The sequence below is a fragment of the Sparus aurata genome, chromosome 9, assembly GCF_900880675.1.
Source record: "Sparus aurata chromosome 9, fSpaAur1.1, whole genome shotgun sequence".
In the NCBI taxonomy this organism is placed as follows: Eukaryota; Metazoa; Chordata; class Actinopteri; order Spariformes; family Sparidae; genus Sparus; species Sparus aurata.
Window position 1 is genome coordinate 17,801,411 of NC_044195.1, and position 10,770 is coordinate 17,812,180.

At 41.9% G+C, this 10,770-nt stretch overlaps 1 protein-coding gene across 1 annotated transcript in view; it reads left to right on the forward strand.

The window, feature by feature from the left end:
- Positions 1–10,504, forward strand: part of hs6st3b (heparan sulfate 6-O-sulfotransferase 3b) — a 78,239-nt gene extending 67,735 nt beyond the window's left edge. The window contains exon 2 of the mRNA XM_030427344.1: positions 8,114–10,504. Within this exon, the coding sequence (XP_030283204.1) occupies positions 8,114–8,882 (769 nt within the window). The 3' untranslated portion in view covers positions 8,883–10,504. The remainder of the gene's footprint in view (positions 1–8,113) is intronic.
- The last annotated feature ends 266 nt before the right edge of the window (positions 10,505–10,770 follow it).

The following is a 10,770-nucleotide window of genomic DNA, read 5'->3' on the forward strand; positions in this document are numbered from 1 at the left end:
AGCTCTAGTTAATCTGTGTAGAACGCTGTGTCACATTAGTTCCGCTTTTGGCACTAGTGCGTTAAATCATATTAACGTGATCAATTTATTTTGTATTCATTTTATTATTCCGTAAGCTCGGGGGGGCACAGGGGGGGCCAGGGACATTTTTACAGGGGGACTGGCCCCTGTAGGCCCCCGTGTAGAACCACCACTGCTGACAGGCATGAATCAAAACACATTTCCAGTTGTTTAGCCGCACATTATACAACTGCTATGTTAGATGTCATCCGCAGTCATACCTGTCTCTCCTGACTGTGTAAAGGCAGCTGAGCCCAGACAGTGACAGTGAAAAGATGTTTAAAAACTGTTTCTCTGAACGCTCCTGGACTGCAGAGGAGTAATGGAGGGAGATCAAAGTCGTTACATTGTGAGGAGAGAAGTCAGCAGACTGTAAACAGGTTAAGGTTTCGACTCTGACAAACACACACACGCACACACACACACACACACACACACACACACACACAGTGTCTACTTCGCTGCATCCCATCAACATCAGTCAGTCCCACTTTTGTACTGGGACACGGTCTGTCTTTACTTACTTACTGCTCACTGTGTTAGCCTTTGCTCTGAACAACTTTCTGCCCAGCTCACAGAGATATATTGTTTTGCTTTTCCCCTGTTGTCTAGCCCACCCTCGAGCACCTGCAACAATATCCAACTCCCACACATGAATGTCTTGATGAGCGAATGCAGTTCGTCCACTTCCAAACACCATGCACTTAAGCTGAAAGTATAGATACAGTATGTTTCCTTTCAGCAGCCTGCAATCAGGGAGAAGCAGTGGGATGAAAGTGTGTCGTTGAGGCTAATTATGGGCAATTAAAAGCCAGTAGTCTGTTTCAGTGACACTGGTTCAGGACGAAGCTGTCCCTTTGTGTTGCATCTGTGTAGGGTCCGTTTTAGTGACAATATCCAGAGGGAGCTAGTGCCATGCAAATGGTCTGAGTGTTGTCTGTCCAACTCGGAATGAAATCTAAAACCGTTGTTCTCTGACTTTTCCAGGTCGAATTTTACATTTTGTTTGGTTTATGACCAAATATCTGCAAACAGTGTTGCCAGATTAGGTGCTTTTGGGTTGCTTTGTGTGGGAGGAAATGGGCAGGAATTGGGCTGGTTACTTTGTGAGACATCTCACCTATGATCAATCTTTGGTGAGAGTTGCACATGCGCATTACTTAATGGGCAGGATGTAGCCAATCAGAAGCAGAGTAGGTCGGGGTGATGCCGAGCAAGGTAGTGTGATCCAAACAAGGTGTTTCTCAAGGTACAGGAGCTCCCTTTGGTGTGGACTTTGGGCCTTTTCACTTTGCAGACTTTTTACATGCACAAAAATGCCACATAAAATAATAAAGGAAAGGCAAATCCCCCAAAAAGCATAATGTGACCTGTAACCTTAAATTACATTAAAATGACAGCACATTAAAGATCCATTCATACATGTTATAGTTAGGCATTAGTTATGCAAAACATCCAGTCGTTCCGTGCAATTTTAATGTGACATATTTTTTATCCGTTCTGCGTTACCACCCAATTAAAAAAAAAAATATCTCTTTCTTTGCTTTCATGTGTTTTTTTTTTTGGGGGGGGGGGGGGGGGGGTATTTGTATTTTGTTTTTTCATTCGGCTGTTTTTCCAACTTAGTACTTTTTTTTTTACTATTTCATATGCTCAAAGGAGTTTTTGCCCATGTTACTCTCAGGCAGGGCTATTTTGTCTAAATATTTCTTTAGAAAACGTGTTAAGTTTGAAATTTTAATACTATTTTTAACTAATTGAAAGTTGGACCATGTTAGACTATATGATGTGCACCTATTGTGTTTTCCAGGTGACAGGGGCAGTTACAGGTCATCTGCAGGCTTATTTTAAGATAAATAAATAATTCAGCATTCTCTCCTATAGATCAATGCCAGAAGCCCCTACAGAGCTTCTGACAGCTAAGGGGAAAAGAAAATCAGCTTATAACCTTCTGAAAGAGCACTAAACCATACCTCTACCCAAAATGGTTCAACAACAGCTTTGACTTTTGTAACTGAAAAACACTTTTTAAATAAATATCATATCATTTTTTCCTCTGTTGTCACAAATGGCTGTACGACTTTTTTCAAACATGGCTTTCATGCCTGCTGTCTCCGCCAAACTCTTTCCATGTCCATTAACTACATCTATTAAAATTACACTAAGCTTCAGTATTCTTGTCTGCAGCTCCCCACATCTTTCCCTGCTTTAGTTTCCATTTTTATCCATACTTTCGAATTCCTCGTCCATCTCTGCTTAATGGCCCCTATTTAGTTTGTGCTCCAGTGAAGTCAGGCTGCTGCTACTCGTGCAGCTGCTTTAGGGATGAGTATTCTGTGGCAGAATGAGTTGCAATATGCCTCCTATCCATTATTGATCCGTGATTAACTAGAGTTCTGCGGGGTTCTTGATGGCAAGCAAGCATATAATCGCTGAGGTGGTCGAGGAAGTCATGTCCCCCCAATATATAAGATATGGTAATATGTCCCATCCAGAGTATGAGATATGGTAATTTGACACAGATATGTTGAGACTTTACATTTCTTGTGTAAGGACCTTTCTTTAGGTTTAGTTTTCTTGTGACAGTTCTGTGCTTATGATCTGTTAATTTTTAGTCACAACAACCACTTGGTTAGGATTAGGAAACATCATGTCTGGGGTTAAAATGCCTGAAAATGTCTCAGGTTCCCATTAGAAATATCTGGATTTTGTCAAAACAAACATGGCGGAAAATTCTCCCATCGTCTCCTCATAAACATTCAGTTGTGTCACACTTACAAATGTTGAAATTTAGTCTTAAATATTGTTCACTGGCTGGGGAGCATTCTCACCACCGTGTCCTCCACCTCCTGATATGTCTGTGAGGACATAAACATGTAATATGAACGTGATATGTCACGTTTTGTAGAAATGTTCGTATGGTACAGCCTATGAAAAATGTAATGTGAACGTATCAGTGGTTTGCAGAAACATTAAATGCCGACATTTTATCCTGGTAACTGGGCTGAACACCAGGGATACGCGTGTACACCATTATTGTTTTCTCTGTCTGTTTAACCAACTAAATTAGTCGTATCCATACTCTGGATGGGTGGGGGCTTTAAACCAAAAGTACTTATCAAACCAGAAGTGGACTAGACTAATCAGAAGTCATACATTTTTTTAGCCTGAATTGTTAAAGCTGCTGTATATATTTCATGTTGCTATGTATATATTTATTAAAATTATTATCAGTCATTCATGCATTATTTAGAGAACTATGTACAGAGCAGTCTCAAAATTGAGCTTCAGATCAATGTTTTTGATCTTAAGAGTAAAAAAATGTCACTTTACAGAACAAGTTTCAAATAAACTTCAAAGAATAAACTTCAATGAGCATTTTTCCTTCATCACGGCTACAGATATTGGCACATTTCACTCAGATGATACTCATTAAATGCACATCATATGTACTGTATACTTATTTCAGCCAAGTAGGCCCATTTGCTCAACCCCCAGGTGCTTTTAACAGGCTGGAAGATCACCTTTAAAACAGAGTGTCTGTAGTTGATTTGTCACCCAACCGGGTCGTTATGAAAGCAACAGCAACAAATACTGAGGCTTTACCGACCTGAGTTGCCAACCCAAAGCATCGGTAACTGACGACCTGGGCATGAGATTCAACAATCTATCTTTTTCCAGGAAGTCACATATTGTTGCTTCAATCAGCAAGGTTATAGTTATGTTATTGTTAAAAAAAACTCACTAATGGGTGGCAGTTCTGAAACGTAATCATTGCCCGTGGTGTTTGCTCCTTCTCACTCTGTGTGAGTGTGTTCTGTGTTTTACTGAACATCCAACATGTAGCTAGAAACAGGTTAAAGTGTTTTATTACAAATAAAGTTAAACCCATCGTGTGTGACCATTTTAATGAAACAGGCAATACACAGATGCTGATAGTTGTTCTTTAACCTTGAAAAATTAAATGTTATACGCACACACACACACACACACACACACACACACACAGGCTATATGCGTACATACTTGTTTTTGCCCCAGTGTCTGACTAAAGACTTACTCCATCACACTACAGCAATCTGAGGAGTCTTGGCAAAGAGAGGTGGCTCTGTCACAGCTTTGACATATGAGACGGTTTATTAATAAATTGTCTCATTAAAAAAGCTTTCCACAGTATTTTCTGTGCATTTTGAATAGAATCTACCGGAGAGCAGCATGGCAGCGTAAACTTTTCTCACAATGCTTTTGATAGTGCGTGAGAGGTGACTGTAGGGGTGGTAACACTGGCCAGAGGTAAGAGACGTCTGTTAGCTTATACCCCCTCCCCTCTCGACAGCCATCTGTATCACTCAGGGAAAGCCTCCTGGAGACAGCGCTGCAGACCCGCTGATCCTGATGCATTTTGACACTGATGGTGCACACAACTGACCTTTGGGCTGTTGAGTGCACTCAAACAACACTTGCTGCATGTGTTTATGTCTCAGAGACAGTCTAATGAGGATGTAGCCACAGCCAGCCAACTCCAGCAGCAGGTGCCAGGATGCAGCTGCCACCAGGGCTGTAATCATCAGAGCCTCTCGCCTGACTCACATTGGGTGGCATTGTCAGCGGTGGCATTTCTGTAGCAATGTTTGGATGAATCTTCCCAAGATAAGATATTGCTAACTATAACTAAGACATATATTTGGCAATCGTGCTGTTTGTTCAGTCAGCAAATGTTGCTATTTGCCGCTTGAATACACCCGCATGTTTTCCTGTTTCTCTGTGTGTTCCCATCCTGAGGCGTGATTGTGTGATATTTTTGGGAAAGTTGGATTCTCTACTTTTCTGTCAGCATACTAAACCAGGGTTGTGTTTTGGGTTAGAAGAAGTGTGTCTGAGGGAAGCGATAGAGGTAACTAAACTCCACTAAAGCCTTAAAGGTGCAATATGTAAGAACTGTTCACCTGTCAAATTTATTCTCCAAACAAATAGGGGGCAGTATATGACCAGAGTAAGTAATAACTGCTGTTAACTATAGCTGTTCATTGCTGATGTACTTCAACAAACCAAATAAACAATCTCTCTTTGTTTTCATGACTGCATAAACTGAATAAACAAACTGACCTTAAAAGATGTGTTCTTTCAGTATTCTGCTGAACTTATTTTCCTCTGAGAACCGCTTGTTTATTCAGTCATGGAAATAGAAAATATCTTTTGTTTGTTTTATTACCTCATTAAATATTCTGAGCTTGAATTTCTCTCCAAAACTACAGTAATATTCTTGAAGTATTTGAACTGGCTGCAACTAAGGCTGTTCATTGTTAGTTAATCCGCTTATTTTATTAGTTAGAATTGTTTACTTTAAAAAATGTTTGAAAACTTTTTAAAGTTCCCAAGAGCCCAAGCTCTTCCGATGTATTGATGTGTCAGACCAAAATCTAGGTTAACATCCATTTATCTCAATGTGTTAGTTTACAAAGATAGACGACTAAAATCAACAACAGTCCTCTCATCGTAATGGAGAAGCTGGAACAAGAGAATGTTTGTGTGGGTTTTTTTTTTTTTCTTAGGTTGGCGATTTGATCAGTGAATCCATTAGTTTTAGGTTTAGAACAGCGCCCTGGAGACAGTCACCTCCATCCTTTTCAGAGGCCGATAGGGAATCAGACTGTGATAATGCCTCTGATGATATCTCAGTGTTAGGAGACTGGTAAGGACAAAACAACACAAACAGTATATTCTCCCTTAAAAACAACCTAAATAGAGTTTGGGAAAAATATATAAGACCTCTGAGATTGTTGGTATACCAGTATACCAACAATCTCAGAGGTCTTGTAATGTCCGCAATGAATCCAACCCTGAAGGAAAAGAAAGTATAGGCACACAGAGACTGTTTGTGTAGCTCTTTTATTTAGACTCCGGGGTCAGTCTGGGTGGATGTCTGCTGCAGAAGGCCAGACACGGCAGGCAAAAATCATTTTTTCACGCACTGTTCAATTTTGGGGATTTTGGGCTATTTTGTTTCCATGACATGTTTTATATAACTACTACCAAACAGGTGGATCCTGCGAGAAAAAACTCACTGGTATGAATAATTCTAACCTGTTCCTGCACCACTTCTGTTTTTCTTCTTTAACAGCGGTTTTGAACGTGCCCACCATAATTTTCCTTCATAACTAAGGGTAGCAGCAAAGCTTCTGTTCTGGAAATGAATGCAAGTTAGGGGTATGATATTGCATTTGCATATCTGGGGATTCGTTTGAGACAAAATGTGATAAAAAAAAAAAGAAAGAGTTTTACCATTGACCTTACACAATACATTAGGTTTTCTGTGTTTCTTGTCTTCCCACAGAAAACCATTACCAAGTACAGTATATATCAAACAGTGCAGTGACATCCCTGCAGTTGTGTTCTTGATGGGTCTTGAAATAAAATCCTGACTCCTTCTTTTCTGAAAATGAGATAAGACTGGTAAAAAATGTGCCGATTTCCGAGATGCGGCCTTCAAAAAGCGGTCTTGAAACCGCTCTTGAGACAAGACCTAGTGCTCCAGTACTAACTCCTCCACCTGTCTTTTAAAGGATGTTCTCTCAAAGACTCTTTTCTCAGACGAGACCAGTTTTACTCCCATCGCTATTCTGAAGGTTTTTACAGAGGGGTTTATTCATATATCATTCATAGCCTGATTTATATTACATTTTATTGCTAAGAACAAGGCGAAACATTTTTATTTGATGTCTTTTATATTTTGTATGGCTTTTGACCATATTTTCTGATTTGTGGATTGATTTTTTGATGTTCAAAATCCTCTCTGTGAAAACCTTTGGCTCTGATATGTCCACAAAATGAAATAGGAAATGCGAACCTGGCTTTATTCAATGTTCAGAGTTGTTCAGAAAACTTGTAACACAAAAAGATAATAGTCTTTAAGTACGTAATCAACTGGGGGAAGTTTCATGGTGATATCCGGGTGTTTTGCCATGAACCGAGGCAGCCCTGAGAGTCAATGTGAAATGTCAGTGGCGCTCTGCACTTTATCCGTCCGGATTGTTCTCAGAGGAGGTGGTCGCATCATCAAATATTCACATAGCACTCACAGGACATCACCTTAGGAAGAAGGCCTACCTGACCAACACCTGTCCCATCTTTGTTTTCCGTCAGAATGCACTTTGACATTTCTGCAGCTCAGCGGAGTAGATCTCCTTGGAGGTCTGCTTCCTTGGCATGAAGGGCAGATGTGACTTTATGCGTGTTTGTTTCTCGAGCACAATACCGACTGAACAATGAGACTGGTGGATGCGTGTATTTGCTCTGTTTGCTTTTTCTTTAGCAATATTGTTACAAATGTAATGGTAGAAAATGGCTGTTTTTTTCAACGTCATTCTCTTGGAATGCCTCTGACACTGCAGAACACTGATGAATCTATGTTAGGCCTGTCTTCCAAGTTCAGCGAATGTCCATTTGCAATGATTGAGGACATATTCAGTCTCTGGGGAGAGGCAGTGGCTTGTATAAAGGAAGAAAAAAAATAGCACTCATTTACCAGTTCTTCACCGCCAAACTGCCAGACGAATGTGTTTGCGCCTGTAAAATACCCTGCTGTGATTGGGTGACGAATGATGGCTTTACCCAGTTAAGAGTTCCACGGATTTGAGGCACAAAAAATTGAAACCTCATTATTTTATAACAGTGACATGTTTGGGGTTTAGTTGGGGTCGGTCCTTACTCACTTCCCGTGTGTCCGGGGGATTACCATTATGTCTTGATTCCCAATTATTCCTCATGTTGACAAGTGGAAGAAAATCTGTGGAACGAAAAGCACTTCTAGCTCAATTTTGTGAAATCATTGCTCTGATGCAAGGGTTCAGTTTGCAAGGGCGATGGATACTCTATATTAACCTCATTACTGGGACTTTCAGTTAGCCAATTAGCATTCAACCTTGAAGTTTCATACCCAGGCAAAAGTCGCCATCTGTCAGCACAATGCAGGGCAGCCCTCTGTGATGATGATGATGATGATGATGATGATGATGTGCTCACAGCTCTCTAACTGTGTTTGTTTTGGCTGCAGGAACTTCTATTACATCACCATGCTGCGTGACCCGGTCTCCCGCTACCTGAGCGAGTGGAAGCACGTCCAGCGCGGAGCCACATGGAAGACTGCTCTCCATATGTGTGATGGACGCTCCCCCACCCAGGACGAGCTGCCCACCTGCTACAACGGGGATGACTGGTCCGGTGTCACCCTGACCGAGTTCATGAACTGCCCGTCCAACCTGGCCAACAACCGGCAGGTGCGCATGCTGGCCGACCTCAGCCTGGTGGGCTGCTACAACCTGTCCTCCATGAACGAGAGCCAGCGCAACCACATCCTCTTGAGCAGCGCCATGAGCAACCTGAAGAACATGGCTTTCTACGGCCTGACGGAGTTCCAACGCAAGACGCAGTACCTGTTTGAGCGGACGTTCAGCCTGCGCTTCATCTCGGCTTTCACGCAGATCAACAGCACGCGAGCCGCCAACGTGGACCTGAGCGAGCTCGTGCGCAGACGCATCGAGGAGCTCAACTTCCTGGACGTGCAGTTGTACGAGTACGCCAAGGACCTGTTCCTCCAGCGTTTCCAGTTCACCCGCCAGAGGGAGCACCAGGAAGTGCGCTTGAAGAGGCGCGAGGAAAGGCGCTGGCTGAGGGAGCAGAAAGAGCAGGCAAGGCCATGGCCAGCCAAACACAGAGGGGGAGGAAATAGAGGAGGGAGGAGGGGAGCAGGCGGGGAGAAAGGGACTGAAGGTGACTTCCCCGCCACCACCGAGGACTACACGAGCCAAGTGGCCCGTTGGTGAGGCTTTGGTCCTGAGAGAGAGGAGCAAGAGAGAGATTCCTCAGAGACTAGTTGAAATATTTCCTTTGACTCTCTCTCTCTCTCTCTCTCTCCCTCTGTCTCTGGCACATCCTGGTGTCCCCCTCCTTTCGTCTCACCTTTAATCCGTCTCCTGCATCTGTCTGTTTCTCAGCTTCAGTGTGATCCGAGTGCTCTGCTGTTTTCCTCGTGAAAACTGCCAAGTCTGTGAGTCTCACAGCAGCTCTGCCTTGGAGTGCCCTTTGGTGTCTTAAATCTCTCTTAAATGCTGTTTATATTTTTGTTTTTTTATTGTCATTTAATTTCTGCCTTGTTTATTTACAATGTGATGAATATGAATACTTAAACTGAGGTGAAAGAAGAAAAAAAAAGCAATCAAAAGAAGCTGCCATAGACTGCATCGCTTTAAATTTTCGACATCCACCGCAAAAGCGATGAATGTCGTCTTTGTTCGCAACTGGTAGAAAACGTACCCCGCTTGAAGGATGTATTTGTAGAAGATGGTTGCATGTCACACATCCACGTTATGCCAACCACTGAGGAGAGTGAATTTTCCAGAATATTTACAAGCCAAGGTTAATAAAGAACACAATACATTCATCTGATTTTTTTTTTAATGAAACTGACACCCTCTCTAAAGATCATGTCGTATGCATGCCTTACCTATGTTTTCACCCGAATACAGAGGAACTATATCTGATGCTTATATTCTGGCTACAGCACAATATATATAATTACATACATATATATGTGTTGTCCAAGTGCAGACTTTAACACGTCTTGCAAAGATAACATAATATGTACACACAAAAATGTAAAAAGAAAAAAAAAAAGAAGAAAAAGAAAATTGAGACTTTTTTCTCAGAATTTTGAATTGAGCATTTTGAGAGAAAGGTCAGAACTCAATGTTTTCTTCTTATTTTAGGCCCCCAAAGCCTCCAAACTACAAAGCCACGAAGCAATATAAGTGCCCCCATACTTTCAGTGGAACATTGTGTTTTTAACACTAGAATAGGAAATAACCCTGTGATGAGAAAACCATATTTTGTGAGTAATTCCTTTTCTGAAGCCGTGGGTTGCTGAGATAAAAAGTTGGTAAATAGCACAAGTGATGAAATGTGTCAGTGTGGCTGCTGTGTGGCCCGACTGTGAATGAGATGATCAGCATTCAGTCCTCACGCCCCCTTCCCCGTCACACTGGCTGCTTTTACATGTTTGCAGAGCTGACGGCGACTGCTCTGCGGGCAGTGAGAGCGCTCTAATGCCAGCAGTGTGCCAGCCTACAAAGACCGGGGCCCGGCAGATAGTTTGGGAAATAAAACATGTCTGTCATTTCTTCTGTCCAACAGTTTCCCCGTCCCTCAAATCCAATCAGCACAGCGGTGCGCAGAGATGAAAGAGGGGCTTGTTTTGATGCGGCTGAATAGGCTTCAGTGATGCTTTTTACGCCTCTTATCTCATATTCACTCCAAATCCCCGCTTATCAAATTAAATGTTCACTAAATGTAGACATTGAAGTGTTGTGGCTGCTGCTATTTGAACATGATGTTTCTTCTGTGATTGCAGTATTTCTCATAAAAAAAAAATAAAATACCTCAGAGAGCACAATTTTGTTCCATTATAAAAGAATCACCTGCGCTCTGTCCTGGTTGAGTGATTCATCCAGTTCATACAGTGAACGTGTTCAACTGGAGCTTAATGGGTGTGCTTGTCTGCGTGGATGCACTTAAGTCTGTGAGTTCAGTGAGTGTGTGCCTGAATGAGAAAGTAGAAAGATGAGGTGTATAGCATATTGATAACAATCATCAATCATGTGTTTCAAGAGGTGATGCCACAGCTCTGAATACTGAGTCATTCTGTGTTTAATTTAT